This window comes from Varroa jacobsoni, unplaced genomic scaffold, assembly GCF_002532875.2.
Source record: "Varroa jacobsoni isolate VJ856 unplaced genomic scaffold, vjacob_1.0 scaffold_1436, whole genome shotgun sequence".
Lineage (NCBI taxonomy): Eukaryota > Metazoa > Arthropoda > Arachnida > Mesostigmata > Varroidae > Varroa > Varroa jacobsoni.
Window position 1 is genome coordinate 40,630 of NW_019214338.1, and position 27,390 is coordinate 68,019.

Sequence of the window (27,390 nt, forward strand, 5' to 3'; positions counted from 1 at the left end):
CACTGACCGAGGGGTCATTTCAGTTTCATAGGACAGTCTAGACAGAAAGTTAGATAACGTCACGAGGCATATTATTCTTAATACATTTTTGACAAAGCTCCAGCATCGAACTTAGTAACTTTAAAGTGCTACATTTTTTTCCTACTTTCAACGCGACAAGCTTGAGAAAAGAAACTTAGATCATGGAACTTCCTCGATCGGGCTTGATATAATCTTTCCTATCGCAGTTGACGGCAACTTAATTTTTGTCTTGAAAATCAGAAACATAACTGAAACGGAGCTGAATATTATCGCTCTCAGGATTCGTTAGCTACTTGTGTAGGTATTTGGGTTGCAAAACCTGAATGTCGGTCGGGCTCAAACGTTAAAGGTTCAGCGATATGACCGAATCCTATCAGTCTAATAAATATACACCGAGGTTTAAATCAATAGAGATCGGTTCAAATCTACCTAAAATAAATTCACGAAAAACCTACGACGTACATTCGAATCAGGAATATTTTTAGCAAAAAAAATGTCCGCCACATGCACGGCTGACTTCTTCTGACCTTTGATAAATCCCCTTTTTCTTTACGTAGACTAACTTGCGCCAATTTTCGTTTAACGCACGCTTATTGTTTGGTATCACACAATCCATCATTCTGTGTTCGTATATTCGCCTATAAAAGAGCTTCCGCGCTCACTCGGTAAAAATCTATCGATGGTACCATTCGGACTCAAATCCTGTTTCTTGACAAACCTACGAGTGCTTCCTTGTTGTCGCTACCGCAAATGCAATCATCAGCCTTCAAGCAGGCATAAACTCGCAATACCTCAATGTATAATGCCAAATCAGAAGATTAGGACACAATCGATTCGAGCACTTTGCCCGTAGAATTCTGCATCCATGTGAGCATGTACGTTTATTAGCAAGTTAGAAAAAAATCATCATGTCTTTTGTTCTTATTGAGTTTCATTCCAAGACATATATGCCAGCAGTTGCATCAGGTGTCTGGTACCGTTGTGTGCTGTATCAGCTGCTTCGGTGGCGTTTGAGCTCTAAGTTACTGCTCATCATCCTTTGTTCTTTTAAAGGAATAAAATCACCTCTACTCGTGCCCAGTTTTATCAAGCTCATCGAAACGGTGCCCTCTCTGCCGCGCGTGCCGGTATTTTCGCTGTGTCAAGAGTGGGCAACGGCCCTTACGTGCGTCGAACGATCCGGTCGAGCACTGGGGCACGCCACAGTCGCCAGTCCTAACGCACCTGTAAAATTTTTCGAAAAAAAATTAACATAACTTGTAATTGTCGAGAGCGGGAACGAGGTAATCGAAGAGGCAAGTGGACTTGTAAACAGTCTAAGTTACACCAAGCTTTGTTTTTCTCGTTACAAGTTATTCGGTTCCATTGTAAATATAATTACATATGAAAAGTGTCGTGCAAAAGTTGCACACACATCAACACGTTTACCTACTTTGTACCGTTACGGTTTTGTATTATACCTGTTATCAAAAAAAAAAAAAGAAAAAGATTTCTCGTTTTGTGTAGTTGATCATTTATCAACCAACTTGAACTTTTATTTCTTAGTCGATACGGGACTTCAGGCAGCAGGATTCATGGCGGGCGTTTTCGCTTCTCTATAAGCGCTAAAAAAATAAGCCCTTGTTGTCTCGGTTCCATTTCTATCATATTTGTGATCTTTGTAACATCCTGCGCAATAGCAGCGGGCATAGCGGTAGTCGCGTGAAACAAATTGTAACATGAGTCTCCCAACAGCAGAATCGGTCTGTGACAATAAACTTATAGACTGGAACACGGTCTACAAGGTCTTGTCATGCTGATTTCTTTTCGTTCGGGCAGATATCTAGGGACAGCTCACAATTAAGACACTGTGAAAAAGTCAAGATGGCGCAAGTTGTATCGACAACGCAATCGACAAATGGATAGTGTCATCGAGAGGTAAAGGTGTGCACGGCGAGATCATCTAACACGTCTATCTGCTACTGTGAAACCGGCAAAGAGTTGTTATCTCATTCATGCATATAAATAGTTTTATTTGCTCACATAAATTGTAAAATATTTCAAGTCTTACGTCCGGTATCGCCGTTAGGCGTTTTTTCGGACGTACACTATGCAACAAAGCACACAGCATCTAGAGGACTATTTCTGTCAGTAAAATAAAAATAAGAGAATGTTTCGGGACCCTTGGTAGAATACAATGCATAACAAAGATTTAGTATATAGTGATATAATTAGTTGTTTAGAGCACATACTCACACAAAAAAGGAACAAACAGTGTTCTATCAATCAATCTAGTTGAAGTATTTAGTTTCTAATAATGCTCACGCATATTGATCTGTAGTTTGGAGTTACTGGCTCATACTGACCTGACGTCCGTCTGAGGCATCCTCTTACGGCCTTTTTTAATAGCGGTGCACTTCACGTCTTGATCGAAACAGTCACATGTACACTGAAAATCTTTAAGGACTCGTTCGGCGAACGGTTCTGGGCAACGTTTACACCTGTCAAGAGAAAATTATTTGAATAAATGTATCCTTATCATGTGCCTTTAGTTTGAATATGTTTCTAAACTCGATTGGTTTCTCTATGCGTTAAAAAAAAAATACGTTTGCGCTGGAAAAATCTATAGCAGTTCTGTTATCCCAACCTCAGTCGGCAGGATCAAGGTTTTCTGCCCTTGTGTGGGTTTCCTCCCTTACATCATTTCAGAGTGACCCATAAGTCACGTTGCAACTATTCGTACTTACCCGCATAGTCCCTATGGTACTGAATGTTACTGGTTGACTGTGAGAAATGACATATCTTAACAGACATTTTCAAAGTTGTATTTTAACCTTTATCAATGACCTAAAGATCAACCTGCTAACTATTGTTTACTATCTACCTTACTATTATCCTACTACTTACTTTATTGCTGTTAGAAAGCAGCGTTATTTTACCTGTGCTCCGGAATGAATTCCTCATCGGGTATATCGTCGAATGTCTCGTTTGCGTTGTCGTTTGAATTTGATGGTGTGGACGGGTTAGCGGCATGGATGTCTTCTGGTACTAAATCCTCTTCACAAGCGCACACACTATGGTTCGTGAAGGAAAGTTTGAGTATGTCGCTACCATGCTTTTGGGTCCTGTCAGCGGGAATCACATAGAAATAAAGATCAACCAACTCCTTCCGCTGGGCTTGACAGGTTCGCCCGTGTCCGCAGCAGCCTGACTGACTGTCGCACCTGAGAACGTCATACAAAATCGATCAAGTCTAAGGAAACGATTCGTCTCGCTTACATTATCCCGAGATCAAGGAGTGGATATCCATTTCACATTACTCCAGCGTAAAGGACCGCTTTGGACTGAGTTTGCTCTCTAAAGGGACCGTTAAGCAACTTCCAATACAAATCGCGTACGCTTGACTCGATCGGATTCGCTTAGAGCGTCAAAGGGGTTCTGCTTGTATATATAATGCTTATCCAAGAACAATAAGTTAAAGTGCGTGACTATTTCGCTTTGACGGGTCTGATCCTACCTGTGTAAAATGGTGCAGGATGGTAAATACTCAATAGACGCGTTCGAGTAATCTTTTTGCACCTCTATGACAACCGGCCGAGGGCTGTGGCATTTCGTCCGCTCCTGCATGTCTTCATAGTGGCGGTTCGCTTCGAACGTGGGCACATAGTCTAGCACAGAAACAAATAAGTGGTCGTTATTTCTCAATTATCTGACATTGGCGAACCACTTGCTGATAGAGAAGCTAGATGGACGGAATTCTATTGCACCAGGCCTAATCAAAGTTCAAGCATTGTGGTTCTATACATATTGATCTTTCTGAGAGATTTGCCAAAGTTCTTCTTTAATGTCATCGGTAAATCTGTCCAGATTAGCATCTATTGAATGTCAGCCAGTGTGTTACAGGCGCTATGCAACAGCTACCTGGCCTCAGGGAAGGTCGAAAGGCTAACCTCGATGGTGACTTTGGCTTTATCAACTGAAACAAAAGCACAACAAGGACAGGGAAAAATGTTACTAGACATATACAACCAAGCATATTGCTACAAACAGAATTTTGCTTAAGCTTACTACTAACGACTAGCGAACTAATCAGACCGTAAAAAGCGCAACAACAACGAGAAGAGCTTAGGAAAAACACTGGTAACAATAATCAAATGGCAATGTAATAACCGTCACCCGATAATGGCCATCTAGAGCATATTTAGTTTATCTCTATTGACTATGACAGCGTAAAACATTAAATTAAAGGACAAAAGTAAATTGAATCAAGCGGTTCACATACTTCGGGTACTTTCCGTACCCTGACCCGCCTCCTCATTTGATCTCTGTTATATTTTTCTCGTTCTCCTGTTCACATACAGCCTGCCTCTAGATAAAAGGGTCTATCAAGTCATAGTTTTGACTTTACTCTAACAGCAGGACAACAGGAAAAGCCAATTTAAGTTTCATTATAGAATTTTTAAGACAGTTAAATCTAGCAGATAGGGACGCGTTCGGCGGTAGTATCTGCTTTGTTCGGCAAGATGCACGTCGCGCTGCGCCTAGAAGACGGTACGAGATCCCAGCTGGCTTTGTGGCTCTATCTTCTATCTAAGATCCGCACAAAGGTATTTTTTCATGTCGCTGTACGTGAGACCCATGGCATGAAAAGCCGCGATGAAACGACTCATGCGGCGCACCTGGTGACAATGATTTCGAAAGTTTCCCTAAAAGTGGTATGCCATAGAGCGAATATGAAGCATATTACTACATTGATTCGGTGAAGGTTAATTTACAGGCCTCAATCAAAAGAGCGTATTGTAAGATATATGAAGGGCATTCAGGATTAAGCAGGTAATGCAGAAAAGTGTAGTAAGTTATTGTGGCTTTGCAAGGACGCAACATTCGTTGGAATTCTACAGGGTTATTGTTGCGGGACGTGGTCATCGCTGATCAACGGGATCTTTAGTCATTTCGCTTTGAACGCGCCAACTGAGTAGCGCTATTATTAACTTACCTTGTGCTCTCAATTTTCGTGTCATACCCTATCAAAAAAAACTGTCGACGCATCTAAGGCCTACGTGCTTCGACCATAGTGCCATTGGCGCTGCAGATACAACATCTGCACCTTCTTCAAACGTCCACTTATATTTAACGACAATACAGTGTTCTTGAGGCCTACTCAACATGCCTTCGATTCTCGCCCACCGTCGCTGTCGCCCGACACTCGTCCGTTTACTTGATTCTATTTGAATGGTCCGCGAACGTTCGTCATATAACGAATCGTAGATAGTAGACTGGACAAGCCAACCCAGCGGGAAACCGTAGTTGGGTGACGTCGATGGGAATATAGTTTTTTCTGCACGCGAGTGTACATTCGACGCTCTCCACTCCTTGTTTGCCCATAGCGTAGAGCTTACCGTAAATATATGCGCTACGATGAAACAGTGAGGAGCTGTTGAGCAGGTTTAGGCCATTTAATGCTTTCAAAGCGAAACCGTGAATCAGATAGAAGACAGTGGAAGATGACCATGCTGGCAGCTGGTGCCTATAGTGAAGACCAATGAGTTGCCCTGCCATCTCCCAGTCTATTAAATAAATTATAAGTATGTATACAGCCTTAAAAAGAAGATGTTTAGATTATGGTTCTTAAAAAGTTCATGGAATAAGAAGCGTCGCCAGACCCGTCCTTCCCAATTCTACTATATATTATAAGATTCCCACTTATATTGTACATAAGAAGAACGCCAATAATCAGAACAATGAAGCCGCTTCAGCCCCTGTTTAGTTACCATCTACCAGGTACGTTAGACTCTTAATGGACCTCGTTGATGTGACGCAGCGAGCGAGACCCCACCCCATTCGTTAACCATACGTAACGACTGCGATGTAAATAAAGAACGATCCCAAAGCATTAAGAATTCCCAAAAAACATGCAGAAATATCAGAAATTATTTTTAGCGACGAATAGTCAATTATGTTTCTAGTAGTCAATTATGTGTTCTAGTAGAGTGGTGGTCACGCTCGTTGCCCACCACCGCAATGTTATTCACATATTGTAAGTAAGCGGGGCAAAGGCACTATAATGGCCGAGACTGCTTTGCCCGCGAGACGCGGAGGCTGACATATCTTTCATCGATGTCATTTAGATTCAGCGCGGGCCCAACAATTCACTCGGTGGCTGACTCAACGACAACACGCTGGCGTGAATGTACACGTGGGGTAGGTCACGCGACATTGGCTAAAAAGAAAATTTACGATAGAGGCCGTCAGCAGTTCGTCACGAGGCGGCAGCAGCCGACTACCGTTGCCGATGGGCTGGTCAGCCGAATTGACTAGACCACCGGATATGCAAGCAGACACAAGTGTCTATTACTAGAAATAGCCATTAACCTCGTACCGAACGGGTGGAATGGGCAGCGATGTACTATGTAATTCCGCGCTCGATGTTCTGCTATATAGTCTTTAAAAGTTTTAGCAGAATTCAATTCATGCCACTGCTACTGCTGTCGCCATACAACGGGGCATCTGTGGGCCACTTATATGGAAACGCGAATAGGTTTCGCTGGTCACCACGTCAATCTCTTCGATAATCTGTGAACATGTTATAGTACGTTTTGTTGCGTTTGCTTAAGTAAGCCACTTACTAGAAAAACGGAATTAACGGCAAAAAGACCTATGAAGCTAGTTAATCGTGAGGTAATGCACTGTTTCCTATGAAACAACGTGACATAGGTCGCATGATTGGTTTCCATTCTATTGTTCTATTGACACCGATACGCAATCGACTCGGTTATATTCTCTATTACGCGTCCTCCTTGGGTGCACCAGTTCCCTAAAACAAGCCCATCTATGGAAGTAGGTTCACTAAGAAAAGCTGAAGCATAGGAATCGTTCTGCCAGTCTGACGAGCCAGCATCACTGTTCTGGCAACATTCAGGCCCGAGCAGGCTGCCCTTTTGTGCACTAAATACCTGATTTACTACCTTGTGCATCTGCCTGAAGCTTAGCTTGGTATAGGAGCGCAAATCCCCCTAAAACAAAACCATGCAAGTAGGCTTTCGTTAACATAAAGACGGAACACCTCCGCTAATTTCTGACACAGTCATACGTGATCCTCTGTTAACATAAGGGCACATAGTTGTTCGTATTCGACAAACTTGAATAGACTGTATATTTGTACGTTCAACATTTGTAGAGTTTGTCTGAGAAGAAATCGGTTCAAACATGTCGAGCATTGAATTCGTTTGAAGGGTGGTAATTAACCACAAGTTCCAGCTAACTCTTGCTTAGTAAATAACTTTAAACAAAGTTCCTTAGAAATGTCCCTAAGAAGCAGCAGCACGTAGCGAAAGCACAGCTACATGAAATCTGTGACAGCCAACTTCTAGCTCGAACTAAAATGCTAAAGTACAACACGACGCCCCCGAACCTTTGGATGTTGTAATTTATTTCTAGGCTGAGACACGTTCAAGTAAGGTTTAAGTGTTTTTTTAAGAACAAAAGATTTAAATTAAAAACCGTAGTTGAAATTATAGACACTCCTCACTTCTTAACGTAATATCTAAACTAGTGTTTTATCGAATCTTCTATATTTGAAGTAAACATAAAAGATATAGGCCACAAAGGCTCAACAAGATATGCACTGAAACGCTACGTTGAGAAATACGAAGCATTTTCGACACTTAAATTGTGTAATCAGGTCATAAGTGTCCTAAAAAGAAACTGTAATCTAAAAAGATTGGATTTATTCTTTAGTAGCTCAGTAGTTTATTCAGTAACGAAGGAACGGCGCCTTTTTTTTTTATTTAGTCTTGACCACTGCAACAATAAGAGTAACTCTTATACATAGACATATGAATATATGCCAACATCAAACCCAATTCAAGTGGCAATGCGCGTCATATCTCTCGCGGTAGCCTTCATAGGACGCTTTGTCATGCCTTCTACGCGAGGGTCCCGTAATAGACACGATTGTGAAAGACCGAACTCTATTCTCGGTTCATTTCCTGTGCGGACATGGTCTAATACATCTTGTTTGTAGCTTCTATTTTCAAGTTTCCGTTTTGCGGAATGTTTTGTTCGAGACTCCTTAAACCTATTGAGTCGGAGAAAACGACAGACAAGAGTTTGTTAGTGCGTAACTGACGTTTCCTGCAATTGCCAGTTTTTCCCTGCGTGTCTGCACGTGTATGCATGGACTACGGTTCGCAGCGCCTACATGTGGCGATAGCAGGAAGTCGAAATCAATTACCTCCGTGACATCGTGGCCGTGCAACGGTGGCATCTCGTAGGTTTATTCTGCTCTCGTTGACTTGCATTTTGACAGTCAAGGCAAACCAATATGGGCTTTTTGTCGTTCTTGAAGGAACATTCGCGTGCACACAAAAATCAGCCCCGAGCAGGACAAAGGCAAGGAAAGCTTTTCTGCCATTTGGTTACCACCGTAGCCACTAACCCGTGCCAGATATTCGGTCAGCCTGTAAGGCTCATCAGTAAAAAGGCTGGCAGGAAAAAAGCGAGTACTCCTATTCCGCGCTGTACCCGCTATAGCAATGACTGTTGGCACTTTTCGCCTCTATTTCTTGAGTCCGCATGTCGTTCAGTGAGTTTGAGATATTCTGCTGACCCAGAGAAAAGGTACTCCGTAGAATTCACAGTCGTTTTTTGCTATTTCGAAACTAGCTAGCCTTGATTCGTGTTGCCGGTAGCACTTTGACAGCAAGTGATGGGTCTGAGGCTGCACACTGCGGATCTACTGTTGAAGCTGTGTATTTATATCGACATATCAGTTCGTAATTTGTGTGTACAGTGATACATATGCGTCCGGTTCGGCCTTAAGGCCGATTAGAAAGAGAAAACACTTGTAGAGAGGTAAATACGACACATAAAGGAAATTCTATTAATGATATTGGAAGGTTACTTGGGCTAGAGATCCGACGAGTGCGATCGGACCGTCTAGAGCGCAGCTAGTCGTATCGTAGCAGCGGACAAAGCAATACGACGATGTTAATTTGAGCAGAAAAAGAGTCTGAAGTCCACACAGATTTCTATGCGATATTTTGATGAAGGTCAACTGTTACAATTGAGAGATAAGCATATTGATGAAGGTATCCCTAATTCGAAAATGAAAGCTTCTTTTTTTTAATTATGTTTGTTGAAACCACACAAAGGGTAAAACGATATCGTAATATGTTTCAGCCATGTTTATGCTAATTGAATTAACTGTGAATGAGCGACACATCACGCTCTATGGCTGGCAGTGCGCCATATCGAACCCGATTCGTTCAGGTAACAGACGGCCATGTTACAGCTGTGCCTCTTTCAGTGGGTAAGCATGTCGAATTAGCCAAACAAGATGTCGTCTCACCTAATCGCAGTCGTTCAGACACTGGAAAACAAATATCCCGCCAACTATAAAATGCAGATATATTTTACGAAAATTACATACATGTCAAACGTTTAGAAAACGATTTTTCGTATGTATTTACTATTAGTATCATTTTTTATATTATTATCAATGCAGTGATCTGTTATTTCACTTGTAGCTTGACCTGTTCAGCGTCCATTGGAGGTTGAAGCCACGGATATGTAATAAAATTATCTATATATAATAGTGGATGATTACGAGAGACAAAAGCCTCTCACTTTCCTTAATCCTCGATTTTTTATAGACCTTTGATCGTATATATACATCACTTAAACATTAAAGAGGCTTTCTTATATTGCTGATCACTTGAGTCATTTTCACGGTGTTTATTGATTTTACTATTATAACATATTGTAGAATCTGGAATTTTTTTGCCTAGCAATGTACCTTGAGCATAAGGTCGACAAAACAATACAGCCATGCTTCAGGGACACAGCTAGCCCCTGTGTCAAGCACAGGTAGAGGCAGCAAACTACGGATACTAACTACTTAGACATACGCCTTCGAAGAAAATGCTTGTGATTGAATGATACGAAACTTAGATAATAGTCCAAATCGCTAAAAGACGACAGTTTTCTGAATTATTCCAATCAGTAAGATTGCAATACTCAACATCACCGAAAGAGGGCGTTACCAGCTGCACTGGTTGGTTGGTATCTATTAAAAGTTGTACTCGGCGGAATTAAATGCAAGTGGCGCCCGTTACTTATTCACTGGTATTATCACTGGTAAGTATGTATATTTTCAGTAAATGTTATTCCGCTTTTTATAAAATATAGAGATTATTATGTCATGAAACGTATGGACAGAGTCCATCGGTGGAAGTGTTGACATTCTGTAGATAGCGACTAATAACTATAACAATATTTTGCACTACTCTAAAATGTTTTAACCTATCTTTGATGTTCGCTGAAGTTCTGGGCAACCCATTTGTATACGTATGAGCAACATTAGAAGCAAAGGCGATTCACTTACTTCTGATTTTATCCCATCCCCTTTCAGCTCTTCGGACCAGTTCACCTGACCAATGGTGATCTGTCCTCGCTTTGTTTTTATCAATGATCTTTTAAGTTACCTCAAATATGTAAGGCATAAGTAAGGAAGCTGTGGTAAAATTTATTGGACACTAGGGTTTTTCCTTCCTTTTCCTCCATTCCAAATATGCTACAAGTGTGTTTGCTTATTATTCCCATTTAAGACTTAGCTATGTGCTCTCTTGTTCTAATTTGCATTGAAATTAAATTAAATTACATTGAAGATATTCTGCTAACGTTATGTTTAATCGTTGAGTATCTGCAGCGTTATATGTTGGCTAACTAAAATTACTCTTTCTGTCTTCTAATAAAGATTTTCCTAAATAAGATTTCTCATAAAGCTTTCTCAAGCGCATGTCATGACCTAGCTACGGCTCCTACAAAGCTCTTAGGCTCTTTTTGTTTAGCTAATTGACAATAACAAACGTGTTGAATCTTGACCAGTTACCAAAAAGAAAAAAAAAGACGTTCCCCGTAAAACCTATATCTCGACCTATTCAAGCTTCTATCAGTTAGAATATATCAAAATATCTCTATTTAATTAACGTTCTGCCGTTTCATGCTTTCATCTTCTTTTAGACTTGTTGGTTTATTTTAGATTGGTCGCCTGGGGGTCTCCATTACAGCCCGTCAGAGGATGGCTTCCGTCAAAGGGACGTTTAGAAGCCAACCAACCAGTAATATGTATGGGCAACGAAATTTTCGAGATGTTTGCGTTAACTATTAATGCTATTCGGATAATTACTGCTACAATCACGGTACTAGCTACTAACACGCTTTTTGGCTTAGACTCTATTACTTGTCTTGGCAGATTTGAGGTGTTTTCTATATCTCGTACTCGATGCGTGCACAGCTGAGTCATGGTGGATTAGACGTTCAATGACGTGTCGTTTAGAGTATGTTAACTTGCGTGTCTAATACAGTCAATATACTCAAACGAATAATTGTTATGGTGGCAAAAACAAACACCACGATCGTCAACACAACGAGTCTTCTTCATTTGCTTTCTGTACTAGACAGACTCTTTGCTTAAATAATGATAAGCAAAATGTCCAAAAACAAATGACATGAAAGATAATTAATGCCAGTACTTGCCCCTGTATTTACCTCTCGTTTTTGATCCTCTCAAAGCAGCAAACAATTCGAAATTAGACATTGAAGTGAGTGAATTAGCTCATAGCCCTTGGCGAGCCTGACTGGGCTCTGACCAGGTGCGTAAGGAACGAATAAGGCCTGTATCTTACAGGAGAATTGATGTGTCCGCTTTGAAGGGTTGATCACGTAAGTGATAGGTTAAAAAGCCGGTAAAGGTAACTAATAAAGGCAACATTGCAGCATTATAAAAACGGGGTCATGTTCAGCAGACGATTGTCTTCTGTTTATCGTCCGAATCTATTGGTTTCGCCAACAATCACACCCCACGCGTTCCAGGGTCTTCTTTTGGCCTTTCCTGTTATTATTTACCTTCTCTTTTGCTGTATAAGCTACTGCACTTTTCTCTACATGCTTTCTACGGATTTGATTTACGACCTGTTTAGAAGCCGACCCCATTATTTGCGCCCTGCCAAAGGCTGTCCATTCAGTATCGTTTATGATGTCGACAAGCAACGGCGTTTTAGTTAATCTAGTCTACATTTACAGGTCGAAATCGGAAATTATGATATTAAATTAATGGCTTATTGAAATCAGTCGGCAGGATATATAGACAGCGAACAAGCTCCATTAAAACAATTCCCGCTAAATCATCATAAAACGTTACCCGTGAAGTTGCTGAAATAGAATTTGCGATTTTTTTTTGCAAACGGTATTGATGTGCGTCTGGTCTAGGCGGGGTAAGACACACGCTGGCTTATTCGAGCTTAGACTATTTATTTTAGTTCCTCCTGTATGGCTATGGTGAGTTATGCTTCATATGGTTCTAGCCACGATCGATGACAGGTATCAGTGCGCTCATAATATCTATATCAGTTAAAGTAAATATGGTCTATTGCAGGTTTAAATAATAGTGCGCTTCGATAATAGTTTCGATAGGTTATTGTCATTCGATTCACTTTTGGCGCGCGTCAAAGTAGCCCGACCCAGTGCGTCGACCTGATTTCCAGACAGGGCGCCGCTTCGAAAAATATACTCAGATCTTTTGTTTTTAGAAGCAGCATTTTTTGCCCGTTGAAACACCACAATCAAAACGTGCCTGCTTTGGTTCTAGCTGTTTTCATTCACTTAAATTACGTAGAGTGTTAGTGTCGTCGGTTGGGCAGGCAAGCAGCGACCCCTGCTGGTCGCTTTTGATCAGAGGCTTGGCCGTCCGGAGCGCTCCGTCGACACTTAGTTCACTTATCTGTCGAGAAACGACTTTGGCCTTTCTGATCAGACAAAATCAATGAATGAGATGAACACAACTCTTAAAGTTCGTCATCAACTGTTTGTATAATAATAACAATCATAGTACACACACAGTAGTTTAGTGGCATCAGTGTCTTACTCCATTATACTTGTGGCATCTTCGCGTATATTTAAGTTGTTAGATATATTATGTGCTACGCTACGAAGCACTGCTGCTATTGGACAGCAGCTGGTCAATGAACTTCGTAACTGTCCACCAAAAGAGATGTATTTTGCCAGTAGTAAACGGCATTTAAGTTGTTGTAGTTGTAGAGAATGATTTTTCCCTATGAATGAGATTCGACGCGGCCGGATAAAGTCGGCCGATCGTTTTCACTTGACCACCTCGCTAAATATCACAGTTTGAAATTTGTAGCCATCGTGTCTCCGACATCTCAACCTATCATGAGCTTGACATGTCTATTATATTTCAAAATATACGGATAATAAATGTTGTGCTAGAAAAACACGCTATCACAAAGGTGGAAAACGCATTAAAATATATATTTAGTATCACTTCTTTAACATTCTTACTTCTTTACGGCTTTTTGATAGAAAGTCAAGTCGCAATCTTGGTTGCGGTTGAGAAGTACTCAACAACCGTAATAACGGTTGTTGAGTACTTCTCACACAAGTTTACATCTCTTAATAACATGCTAGATTCGCTTCGGTAACGCCATAAATAACGTAAGAGAGGGTGTAGTATAAATTCATGAGCGTGATCTATGAAAGGGATACAGTCGGTAGCTTTCTTCCCTATCGAAAAAAACTATTCATTGTTCATCAAAAACAACATTTTAGCTGTGGATGGATCCTGCTGGGCAAGTTACAGCTCTCATCATTTCTATAACAGGTCAGATCGAAGCCAGTGCACTTCAGCAAATTTCGAAGAAAAGAAAACTGGTTGTCAGACCACGGATTCTGTGTTAGGACAAATAAAACTGTTGTGATAAGACGATTAAATCGAAAGCTTAGAAAGTGTTCAGGGATAGCATTATTCGTCAAGGTGATTCTAGCTGAGAATCATTTGTTGATACTGCAAACTAGGTTAGAACCCTCTTCAAGGAGACGCCTTAAGAAACGACGTATTTCTGTACTTCAAGCCCCGTACATATGTGTTGCCTTTGCCTTTAAGATATATACGATATTAAATATCAGTCATCTGAATGTTTTCGAGAAGGTCGGACAAACAAACATATAGCGCAGTGGTTTGCCTTTTGACTTGACCATTTAGTAATCGTTATAATGCCAATATTGTGTATAAGTATTAGAATATAATATCACTTCGAAGATATTAGTTTGCCGCGTCTGATTTTGGGCCTAATCGGTTTAGAACAGATTTTTTGTTGAGGATATGAGGGGTGGCTCAAACATTCAGGTGTAAACATCCACCTATGAAATATGGCCGAATTCAAATTCAAAATCAACCCGCGGATGATATTCAAACGTAAGCAGACAGAGAAAGCGCAACAAAGTATGCCGAAGAATCTGTTACCTCTGTTCGCATAGATCTCCACGCCAGATTTAGTGACTGATTTTCATTTACTACTAATTCATTATAAAGCTGTTTGTCAACTTAGCTTCGTAATCCTACGAGACCAGTGTCAATACATAGCCAGCGTAGGTTGTCTACGTCTACGCCGATTTGTCCACCAATGTCTTCTTACCTGAACTCCCACTTCTACTTTCGACCCTATTTTTTTATTAAAACCCAACTTAGAACCGTTACTAATGTGGCAAATCAGAACGGGCAATCCAAAAGTCTTTCGCTGACACCTCGTGCAGCAAACGCTGAAGGCGAAAAATTCCCGTTTCTACTCTCAATAGAAAAAAAAATTCTGTAGAGTATTTTCACGTCGTCTTCTGCCACCGCGATCCGTTCCCACCATTTGTAATTCGCTTGTCCCCTCCAGCGCCCAACAATCAGTGTTTTATTGCTATAAAGCCCCCCTCCCGCCCCCACCCCCTTCTTGCTCGTTATGTCGCTGTTTCTTGTTTCTGCCGAAAATTCGACTCGGCCACGAAAGCAACGGAAGGCAAAGAAAAAGACGGAACTGGTCGTCAGACGACAACAGTGATGATGATAATATCGGCATCGTCGCCGCTATGTTTTGTTGACCTCCCAACGGACCCAGCGAGCGCTATTACTACGACAATTGCAACAACAAAAACAACATCCTAGCAATACAACAGTAAAAACAACAAATAGCTCCGTATACGGGCGCTTTTATGGGATCTTGTGTCACGGTATCTAGGTTTATATATATATATGCAAGCCTCGATTGCCTGCGACGATTTCCGCCGTGACACGCCGTTAATTGCGACGATTCCGCCTATTGTTGGGTGTACTAAAACAACGTCAAATGCAGTCGGCGAAACTGTCGTCTCTACCCAACAATAGCGACTAATATTCTATGATGTTTGGTGTTTTCTCCTCGTGCGTGATGTACCGCCCCATATAGTATGCGAGAAGAGAGTCGACAATTGGCAACACAGGGAACTCGAAATAGACTCCTGTGTCTAAATTATTATATGAAGCATGTATACACTATCGTAAAAATGCTGTTAAATACTGGCCTTTAGCAGTGCTACCAGAGACTGATAGACACTTGCCGTCATCACCGTTAGTGGCTGCCGTTGTTGTAACATCCCGTAGTGATGGAGCGTCGTTATTGTTTTATTGGGTGTATTATTAGACTAGCTATAGTGATGACGCAGGACTACAGAGGATCGGACAACGTGTAAGTCCTAGCAATGTAGGCCCTGAATGGCCGTGCATTCTGAGCTGGAAGCAGGAAAATTGTCCTCAGGCCAATCTCCTATGCTAGACCAACGTTAACGATGGACAAGGGTGGTGATACGACCGTATCCCATAAAAAGAACGCCTGCTCACGGGTGGACTCTTTTTTATGGTTAAGGAGCATCGACTGGCCGTCTGTAGAATCGAGTGACGGTATAGAGTCCCGTTGATCGGTCAGATCATCCCTGCTAGAAAATGACACTAACTGAAGCATGTGTGTGTGGTGAGACATTTGTATAGATGAACTGTCGTCTTATCGTTAACCACAGCAGAACAATTTTTGCCCCCATTCGGGGCACGCCAAATGTTACGGTTTCCGATATTGTTTACTATTCAATGAATCATCGACAAGGTGAATTTATTTACATCCCATTATGGGTACGCTGTGTCGACAATGTTGCTCATTGGTACGTCGTAGTAGTGCACAACAGCCGTAACAACAAATCATTGTGCTACTGCAGTTTATAAGATCTAATTATATAACAGGCTAATTCTATTACTTTCAATCGTTGCAAACGTACAGCCTCAAACTACTCATATGAGTAGTTTAGAATTAAAACGAACAGCTTGCTTGAAGCTCGCATTAATAAACATTGTATTTTAGTACCATGGCACAATATCGCGATCTGGTGTTCGTAGCCAATAGCTGCTGGTCCGGCCGTGAGTAACGAAGGACGGCTCATGATAGAGTTTATAATAGGTGGCCTATGAACATATTAGGTCTGATAAGGTTCCTATTGGCTGGACCTTTTAGAGACGAAAGACTTAATTGGGTTATAGCATCTGCTGAAGCTGAATGGGCTGGGAGGCTTACTCATAGATAGATGAGCTCCTCTGTTCATCGCAGAGGTATCTCAATCTGTAACTTCGATTAAAGGCGCTCAACGCAACTTTACTATACTTGCAATGACAAAATCTCATTGTCTTTACGCGACTACTTTCTACCCTTTTCACGTATTTCGTGACTGATGTGACTGTATATTGGAGAATCGTCCACTCGTCTAAGAAAGCGTTACGATCAAACGCAAGACACGCCTGATCATTGGCTTTATCGATCCCAGACTTTTCCTTTATATGTAACGATTTTCAGCGAAATTTCTGACTGCTAACCACTACGTTTCCTGTGCGTTTCAATGTGCTTATGATTTCCACAATGGAAACCGTCCCTTCTCCTCCGCTACTTGTAGAAGCCAATTAGTCGTGCTAAAAGTAAATAAAGCTTAGAAGAACTTACGAAGTACCCGTAACCAGTAAATAGGATGAGGCAGAACGTGGTAAATTTGTACGCATGTGTATATTAACCTCAGGTAGCTGCGATGTTTCGTCCTTGAGTTTCGGAAGGGGTCTGGGTAGTAGCACTTTTAGGTGTGGTTTTTAGGTGACAGTATTTTTGTGTAAAACTTAATAAAAGCATATAAGAGTAGACAATTGTGCAAGGGCTGCTTTTAGATATAGGAGAACTGAGCCTGTTAGCCGTTATGAAAGCACGTTGCCTGGGTGTATATATATATGTTATACAACATTAGGTAGTACATTTGTATTATATAGCATCGTATGGCATTTCATTATATTATATATTTATAACCATATTATTATAATACAACATTTAAAATGTCACCGAGTCTTGCTTCGGTGACCAGTGTTCATTAATGGTGCATCTCCGGCTTAACTAACTTCCACTCCTGTTATACTGCATTTTGCTCTCTGTTAACTCTTGTCAACCTCTCATAAATATGTGCTCTGACAAACACGTCCGCCTATCAGCGTACCTTCTATATATGTAGACTAAATCTGACAATTGCACTGCTTGTTGCTTCGGCGAACATTTGGCCATTTCGTCAGCTTGGTATCCGTGCTTTGTTTCGCCAACCGGCACATGGCTATCCATTTTGGGCACATTTGAGTCTATCAGCTGGTTTACAACATTAGCCCCAGTCCGATGATATAAAATTTGGTGGAGCTTTGTCGAGTAATCTCGTACTAACAATATCGCTATTACGACGACGACGACGAAAGACCCTCGACAAGACGCTGATCGAGTGCTGACTACTGGCCGGGTAGTGCACTGGCACCTGCATAATTTTATCTACCGATGCTATTGCTAGCGACACTATAGCAGCAGCAGCAGCAGAACGAGAGGCCAAAGAACGTGCCGTCACCTCCGCCTCCTCCATCTTTGGTCTGATCCACCTCCGACGCAGAGGCGACTAACTCGTCGCCGCTGTGCGATGGGCGAAATGGCGACCGTAGGAGCAAATGATGAAGGACGGCACTGCGACGGTCAAATAGATTTGTCGGCAACTTCATGGATTTTTTTCTTTTGTGGTTTCGCGATCTTTTTTTTATGCTAAGACGAAGAGCGGTTCCCGTAACAACAAACAAACAAAAATCCGCCACAACGCTAACGTACCGTCTTTTTAAAAACACGGAAATAAATGCAGGCAACGCGAAAAAATAATATAAAGGGAGATTGGAGAAGTAAAAACGAAAAAAGAGACGTCGCTTTAGCTACTAAGTTTAAGAAAAATATGGTGACGAAAAACGGCAAACGGGTGCATCAACCGGTCGCAGTCGTCTGGTCGACCATCGTCAAGTCTCATATTTTTCGAAGGATAAGGGGAGAAAAATGTCAGAAAGATTGGTCGATCTCGCCCTCATCACGCCATATTCAACGGTTAGGAGTAAGGAAGGTCTCTTAGGGCGAACCCGGTTTTTGCTAGATAGTCAAAACTCGGTAGTAGTGACTCGGTTGAAATATAATGGCAGTATGTTTCAAAAGAGAAAAATGTCATCTAAAAGCTAGACCTTCATTGCAGAATATATACCGTTTCGGTGAAAAAAAGTTGGCTATTATCGCAGATATTTTTACGTAAACAGATAAATGGATAAGATATGTGATTGTTTTTAGTCACATAGAATAACGTTTAATCACATTCGATGATACATACTTAACACATTCGTATAAAGATAAAGACTAATAAAATATAGCTATGGATCACACGGTAGCATATATAAGCTTACGAAGTTTGAAGTTCACTAGCTACTCAGCCTACAATAGCATCAGTGTGCCAGACTCTTAATAAGGGTCTAAAGAAAAGGCTTTAGGGGGCAGCAACCTGTATGGTATTTGTCACAATTCCTATCACATCTATTATAAATATATGGCTTCATGGAAACGCCCATTTGTAAATCATTTATGGTGGAAGTCATGGATCGCGAAACGGGTGACCACGTAACAGTTTATCCGCTTCGCTTCCTCTCATGCAAATTGATTGTTAATCACAGCTTCCTTACTACCATGTGAAGTCGGGTCGAAACCTGCTGCATTTCGAGTAAGCTAAGACAAATCATCGACACAGAGAATAATTTCAACCGGGTTTCTTCGGTTCTTTGTTTTGTTAAAAAGACTTACGTAAAAATGAGAACAGAAGGGGGCTTACATTACCATCTGGGAGGCCAGGCTAGTTATTTCGTTGAAGGGGGCAACTCTACTACTCCGTCGTCAATAGTCATTTTATTTTTCTACGAGATCACAGACAGTAGAGCGAACCTATTCTATGATGCACCCACATACGTCGAAATTTTTTAATGTCGACCATCAAAACATTCCAAACTGTTTATGCGAAGCGCTTCCCTCGAGATCTATGTTATTTCTTCACGTATAGCTTCCTTGCTCTTTTAGAAAATAGAAAGTCTCTTGATCAGCAGGCCAACGAACAGCTTGTAGTAGACGCTTTTTCTAGCGATTCCGCATCATGACGATGGTAGAGTTAGCCCATCTTTGCTTTTGGGAATCACTAATAGCGGGGCACTTATGCGCTAGGTCGGTAGGGTAACGGCACGTAGACACTCATGGGAAAGTGCAGAACGAGGGCGCATTCCGAGGTGCTCATGGCGGACCCGTAGACACCTACTGTTTTGTCATTCTACAGGCCTTCTAACATAAAGGACCTATAGCACAGTGAACTTTCGCTTGAGCAGACTGCACTCTGTCGCGAATTCTTCATCACCGACCACTCCGAACAAGGGTTCTATTCGAGGGATCGTACATAGGGACAAAGTGATTGTTCTTAGTTAGCCAGGGTATTAACTAATGAGCATATCTCAGCTCTGGCCTTATTTTATGAGCATTAGTTCGATTTTCGAACGAAATATTGCCAATTTAATAAACGTCTCCGTCAGTCGAGCGTAGCGCTATCGTCCTCTACTGTAACTAGTTCCTCTTATTAAGATAAACCCTTGATGAGTGTGTAGGTTTTATGATGGCCAAGACCAAAACGCGTCTACAAATACAGCCTGTCACCTCCACGCCAGAAAAATCTGCTTACTTGATGAGGAATAGATGCGTGATAAACTTCACTTGATCGATAATAAACGAATTTATTATAATACTAATAATAATAATAAAAAAAATGCTATAGCAAAACAAGGCATGATATCTATCTCGTAAGCTTTATTTGACAAATCAATGTCTGTAAGTGCCTTTTGATTCTTTGACATCAAAACAAACAACATTCTTCAGCCAGTATGCAATGTAGATTCTGTATGAGGATGAATGTTTGTGGCTCGTAAAGAAATGGATGCCTAACATTCTATCTAGTCGATTTAATGTGATACGAATCTGTTTGTCTGTTTTATAAGTAGACCCGATGTGACATTTACTGACGGTACCCAATTCAGCCTAAAAGCTGCCAGCCAGCTAAATCTAACCGTTACAAGTAGAATGAAGAGGACGACATTTAAAAATGGCGCGCGTTTTACTAAGCCCATACATTTTATACACACAAAATCTAGGAATCTAGGTATTTTTTCTAGAAAAAGTAAAATTTAGAAAAGAAATAGCTTTCTAGAAATGGTTAACTCTCAAATAACGATACCTACTAAAACTCGAACAGGTTTTATGTGCAGCACTGTTCTCTATACAGCAACGATTCATAGGCTAGCGGTATCTCTCTAACATTTTCTACCGGTACAACTCAGAGAGCCCAACTGGCTGTTAATATGTTACTACTGAATCAGTCCATATAGAATTCATGTCGATAGGGTATGCCGCATCTCGCATGACGAGTCCTCGCCTATAGTTACTGCGAGCACTCGATACCTCTCTGATGTCATTCTTCTTATGGCAATGCTATTTTTCAAGCCGAAGATACGTACAGTTAGCAACAGGGTAGCCTTCGTCTACTAGATTGTCTTGAGCGCTGGTATTATAAAGCAGACGCATCAAACGGTTAATGACTCGTCCGCGGTATGCTCCTCAAGTGAAGACAGCGTGTGAGCGCTGTAGTAAGTGGACATCTAACGTTAACGGTAGTTAATCTAGCTCGCATACTTAACTTATTCACGAACTTATCGTAACAACATATATTTAGACAAGAGCAGAAATATTTGACCGGTGGTAACTTTTTTACCTAATCGTTATGTCGGTATAGCTACCGACATATCGGCACAAGTTCGCCTAATTACCAGGAACGTTTCTCGAGGAACGTTTAAATAGTTCTTGGCAAAATACTACAGGAAGATGTGTTTTGAGATGAACAGACTATTCTGATAGGTTCAATACATAGAGTGTTCCATATTGTCGATAATCACGGCTGATCTCGGTCAGCAAGCCATCTGGTTCTCTATATTGTTTCAGACGCTATGCCAACGAATTAAGGACACTTATTCAGCTCAAACGAGACACAAATGAATCGTATACACTACGTAGCCCGAACATGTGCTTGACGAAGTCCAATGTGAAGCTCTTAAACAACATGAGATATAACCATTAAAGATATAAATATACACATATCTATGAAATATATGCGGAAAAACAAAAGAGAACAAAAAATCGTATGAAACATGAGCACAGCAAAAGACGGCAACGCTTTTTTTTTTTGATTTTACCAGAAAAATCTCTAAATTAAAGATATCGCGGAGGCGCCTACGGCATCTAATCAACTGTTAGTTCTTTTTACGACGCATTCATAATGGAGAGGACAAATCATCCCGTGACAATCATCGTCTGTGTCAAGGTCGAGCAAAGCTAGTATATAATCGAATTGTGCCAGTTCGAAATCTGTGCAGGTGCCGCTAAGGATGATCAACCGACCCGTTTTTAGCTACAATTTTGTATTGGTTCGGCTTTTGCAGGCCTACGGCGACCTGATTGCAATCATGATATATAGGCTATCGTCCATGTTGCAGAGGAGCTATGTATGCATATTCAAAGCTCGTGCTTCAAAGTCAAGCTACCTAGTCATGCTGTATACACGTGCGTTTTAGGAGCGTAGGGACATTTGACTTACCTAAAAGAAAAACGTAAAAAAACGACATCGGCGTCGGAAGATAATTGACGAATAGTTCTTAAATACGTGTCAGCGGCAGCGTACGAATGTTCAGTGGACCTAGGTAACGATTAGAGAAGATGGCAAAAAACAAAGACCATCCAAGACCTACTTGAAACACGTTATTCTGCAGGAAACACACGTTCATCGACATGGTGACTATGTAATTGCATGAAAAAGTGACTGAAACAAACTCGTTGTGTAGATCTGATTGAACAGTGTTATGCGATCTGATGCAAATGCCGTCTTAGCATGCCATCAACTCGTTAAAGCAGTGGACAAGAACAAAGAAAAACGGAGAGTTTTGCTTGCTACTACCAGCACCTAAAAATTATACTGTGTGAATGAACGTCGCGAATAAATAGGAAGATATACAGTGTTCCACACACTAGAAAATTTTATCCGGAATGTATACGATACTCGGATAGTAATCTTAATAATTTTCAGACCTTAGTTGTGTCTACAGTTGGTGTTTCTTATTGTCAGGGTTTTATCTACCCTTATCCCTTTCATTGTTGAGGAAGCAGGTGTTCGCCTATTGTACTATAAACGTTTGGCCAAGCATCAGGATTTTTGTTATAGTTTCGTGTATCAGAAATCCGCAACAAAAACTTTTTCCAATAAAAAAAAAAAAGGTAAAAGGTGCTTTGATACGTTTCCTCTTAAGATATTACTGAAAATTAAGTCGAACGGCTGTAATAGGAATAGGTTTCTCTTAACGACTGCTTTCCTTAACGACGAATCAACTAATTAGAGAAGCTTATTGAGAGAAACGAGGGGCGCCTGTGCTGCGGTCGTTAATTTTTGTTGAGGAATCAACAAAGGCTTTGCTCGATTACCGCAGTTTGCCGAGCGTAACGCTATTAGCTTGCCCACTGATAGTTTCATCCTTCAATATTTCATAAAGAGCGGATCTCGAAAATGCACTGACGCTCGCTCGTGACGAGAAAGCGAAACACCGTAAGGATTCGATAGTCCGGTCTCCTTTTCAGGAGTCAGCTGCATTGCTGTCAGAACTACAGTAGCAATTGCATGTTGGTCATTAATCAGAATATAGTAACAATGAAGGAAGAACCCTGATTGATGACTGGAATACGAAGACGCGTCAAGGTACAAATCGCACGTTACCGCTGTATTTCGATGAAGGGTTGAATGTTCCAGGAAGGAAAGGTCATTCAGACGCCTTTGAAGATGCACAGTGGAAACAGATGGATGCTTTGCGACACCACCGAACATCTATACGAGAAAATAATGGATGAATACATATTGTGTAACACTTTGTTAATTTGTTACGTCTCACAGCGATTTGTGACGCTAACTACCGCTTAATGTTAGCGTTTGTTGGTGACTGTCGTACCTTGGATAACCGGAGAAAGGAGATGTTTAAAAACTCACGAAAAACATCCAGGAAGAAGCACCTTTCCACAGTATACGTTCTAAAGAGTACACGTAATATACGTAAAAGGATGCCAGTTATTGAGTAGTCTATGTTATGTATAGTCGTCATATCAGTCTAGTATCGGTATAGTATGTAATTTCGTTTCGTTTAATCACGATTCCATTATCAACATCTTTTTTTCTTCTCAGTGAGTTAGTGGTCTTTTTTTTTTTCGGTTTTTTTGCGTATCTTGAACGACTTTGGACGGTTACAGCTTTTTGCTGAGCTGAAACATATTAATAATAACTCTTTGACAATATATTGAATGGAGCGCCAGTTAGTCTGTACACGGAACGTGGTGTCGCACGTAACTACCTATTGATTGTCCTTAAAATATACACTGCAACACTAGGTAAGATAAGTCTAGACTATATCTCGTCACAGATAAATGAAAGTGAAAATACAAAGTTTCTTAGAAGTTCAAAAACCCGCCTATTTCCATTTTAAGCCAGAATCGTATCTCTTTTCATATACAGTTTTAGCCGTGATTTGATTTGAAAAAATTGTTTTAATAGTTTTTTTTTTTTCTATACTCAGTCTGCACTTTTAAATTGTATCTTTAACAGAATTCTTTCGGAGCGTTCCGCCCTGTGCAAGGCCGACCGGCTGCATCTCGATACCAGCTACTCTATAGATCAAAAATGAAGATCTCTAGTTCACAAACCATAACGTCGTATAGCTACAGGGATTGTCTTATCGCATCTGATCTTTGATTTGGTTCTAATATCACGAACGTTAGTTTATAATAGCACCTTTCAGAACGTGACAGCTTGCGCCGGGTGCACACTGTTACGCAGGCTGGTAATCTCGTTAAGAAATCCTTATTTTTTTAGCTAATGAAATCGTCAAAAGGTATTTACTTTGAAAATGCGTCTTGTATCACTCGTGTCCTGCGTTTATGGTAAATGTTTTTTTTTTTTTCATATCAATTTCAATGAAAAAAAATCAAACATTAATCGAAATACGTTGCAGAATGTTAACGGAACCCTATGCTCTGATGAGTAGAATAATACTTTCATATCATAAACTGAAACCTGCCACAATCTCAAAATCGCTGGCAAACGCATCGAATACCTGTTGTTATTAATAGAGCCTTCGCCTGCTGTTTATTATACGGCACCAGTTATCTTTAAAATTTTATTGTCGTTGATTTATTACACTAAATAAAGGCACTAGTTGGACAATCGCCTAACGGATTCTCCGTTGCCACGACTTCCACTTGTTAAATCCTTAACCCAACTGCTCGGCTGTTGGAGAAAGGCGAGCGCCGGGTAAACATGTACGAGCTGACCAACTCATCCGTGGTTCGCCATAGGCACTGTTACATGAGACATTCTTCATAGACCAGTCGAACTTGGAGCTTCTCTTAACAAAAGAAGCCAACATGTACCGCCCTTCGGTTCACTAGACCTCCGAAGCAGGGTCCTTTGTACACCAACATTTACATTGTATATAATTTCAGTTAAAATGATTCAGCTATTACTATTTCTCATATTTAAGCAAAGGCACTTTTCGATTTGTAAACTATGTATATGTTTTCCTCACACCTTACCTTACCCTTACATAAACCTAACCCTGTATGATGTTACGGGCAAGCACGTTCAGGATTCAAGAAAGAAGGTGACTAAAATGTAATAATAACTAGGCAAAAACAGTTCTTCCAGCTGTCTTGTCGATCAAAACTAACAAATAACACGATAGCTAGTCGTGATGACACTGTACAGCTGCCCTCGCATTAAAGGGTTTTTATTAAGTCTGTCGAAAATAATAGCCAGGTCATTTTGAGATCATCAAAGATAATATAAATTTATCGCCCTATATTGGCAGGGGACGAACGTAAAGTTACTTTTGAGGGACCCCACCCAAGAACGTTAATTTCCTCTAGACTGGTGTGCAAAGGGCCAACCCCCAAAGAAAGCGACGCCAGTAGCCGAGGACTGACGAGAGATTACACTGTCGTCGGGTTCGTTCAAACGAAAAAGATCAGGTTCGACTGATGTGTGGTGCTATCGCCAGACGGTTACGAATTAAGTTGACAAGAGCAGCTCACGCAAGGAGTGTTAATTCAGTATTAGTGCTATTGCGCATGCAGGACCGCCAAATTATATGGAAATGACGAGAAACAGTTGAAACATGGCGACGAATAACTGAAAACTGATGAAACGATTGTTAGGGCAGAGAAGTGATGGGCAGGGTCGGACGGCGACTTCAAACAGTGCTGTATTACTTCTAAACACTGTCGTCACGGAGTCGTGTGTTCTTATTGTTTTCGTCTCGGTGCTCGGTTATTGTATCTAGAAGCTAACTGAGGCCACGGGAGAACAGAGCGGCGTAATGCGCCCTAAAACGGATTTCATATGTTGGAGGTTGACTAGCGTCAGACGCGAAACGTCAACGGGTCCGATGCGAAGCTGGTGCATGACCATTTCTATAACTTCTTTTTTAGGTTGAGTTGATGTCGTAAGTAATAGCTGGTATTTTTCCTTCAAATGATTTTTAGGAGTGAGCTAGTAAGGGGATGGGAGATCTTGTACAGTCTCTAGAATAACTCCACTACAGAAAAATTAATGAAATTATCTTCCATATCCAGTCGGTGGAAGAGCTTTGACTTGGAAGAACTCAGACTGAACAAGTGTTTATTTCATCAGTTGCTATACCGTTTCGAGAACCGCGACCAGCCAACTAACGTCACCTACCTCAATCCGTTGGAGCTCACCGCTAATACTGCACGCGCTTTATTTTGCTACTCTTTGTTATTGTATGTATTATAGCAAGCTCAGATCAATAAACTTCACTATAAGTTACTAAGTCTATATGAACAGGTCTATACGCTTATAGTTCATTGCATTCTATATTTCTTTTTCTTTTTTAAGGTTAGGTTTTAGAAATTTTTAAGGTCAACTTCTAGCTAGTCCCGTAGCAACAAATATTCTTCACAGCACGTGCCAAGCACCACATAGAGTGCCCCTACCTTTACCAATGGTTGCGGCGTAGCCACGTTGATTTTACATCTACCTTCATTTAAATAAAAGCAATAATATTACATTAACTGACCTCTTTGGAGCTTTGCTATATATATATATATATATCATATAAAATATCAATCACCTTCTATTTATAAGTAACTTGTTAAAGCATAGCGCCAATATAGTAGTGATCTACTTTGTACAGCATTATTGCCATAAATCGTTCATGGAAACACAGGGAAATTGTCACCAAATCTGATAAGCGCAAATTACTAAAGGCTATTTTATCATAACCTAACTATAAAATATCCCGGCGTTCCCTCGGCGCACATTTATCATTTGATGACACTCACCGTGGTAATTTCCATCCGTCGATGTCCACGACCTGTCTCGTATGGGGATGCATAAGTATTACCAAATCCCAACGATATAATAGCGCATAGAAGAACTGAGGCGGTTGCAAACATCACTGCCACTCATTTATAACAATAGAACGATATGAAAATCGCATATGAACATGAACCCATGACTTTTCATTAAGCAGTTCATTATATCCAACTCTCACTTTAACGCATGCGATCACTACTAATTCAAATGATCACAATCACATTGCATTCCCTAAACATTGAAATTTCATTACTTTTACTGAACAAGCCTCATCTTTGACACTAACAACAATTTTTGCTGTTCATAAACATCTACTACTGCCGCTGCCGCCGCCGTCGCTGCTGCTGCCGCCGCCGCCGCTGCTGCTGCCGCCGCCGCCGCCGCCGCCACTGCCGCTGCCGCCGCCGCGTACTATTCGCGCACGCAGTTCCAGTCAGCGTACGCTGATGGGTTCTGACATGTGCGGGCACATTGGCTCTTCTAGCGGGTAATCCTCCTTCACCAGGAAGGGACCTGTGGACTACCCTTTCCTGGGTGAGTGAGGGAGCTGACCCCGAGAGAAAGCATCAAAGGCCTGTAGTATATATGCTATATTCGTGCTCGCAGACTATACCGCTAGACAAGTAAGGAAACTTTACGGGTAGT

General features: G+C 41.0%; 1 protein-coding gene across 2 annotated transcripts; it reads right to left on the bottom strand.

Moving 5' to 3' along the window:
- Nucleotides 1–854: 854 nt before the first annotated feature.
- LOC111270050 (uncharacterized) lies at nucleotides 855–27,114 on the bottom strand. 2 transcript variants are annotated; one of them, XM_022850045.2, is made up of 6 exons: nucleotides 26,712–27,114; nucleotides 3,922–3,976; nucleotides 3,518–3,668; nucleotides 2,940–3,224; nucleotides 2,367–2,501; nucleotides 855–1,245 (listed from the first exon to the last, which is right to left on the bottom strand). In XM_022850045.2, exons 1-6 carry the CDS (start codon nucleotides 26,823–26,825, stop codon nucleotides 1,089–1,091), a joined length of 897 nt encoding a protein of 298 aa, XP_022705780.1. In that variant the 5' UTR covers nucleotides 26,826–27,114; the 3' UTR covers nucleotides 855–1,088. The 2 variants fall into 2 exon arrangements, with proteins under 2 accessions (XP_022705780.1, XP_022705781.2); XM_022850046.2 differs by lacking the exon at nucleotides 26,712–27,114 and adding an exon at nucleotides 4,283–4,302.
- Between the last annotated feature and the right edge of the window lie 276 nt (nucleotides 27,115–27,390).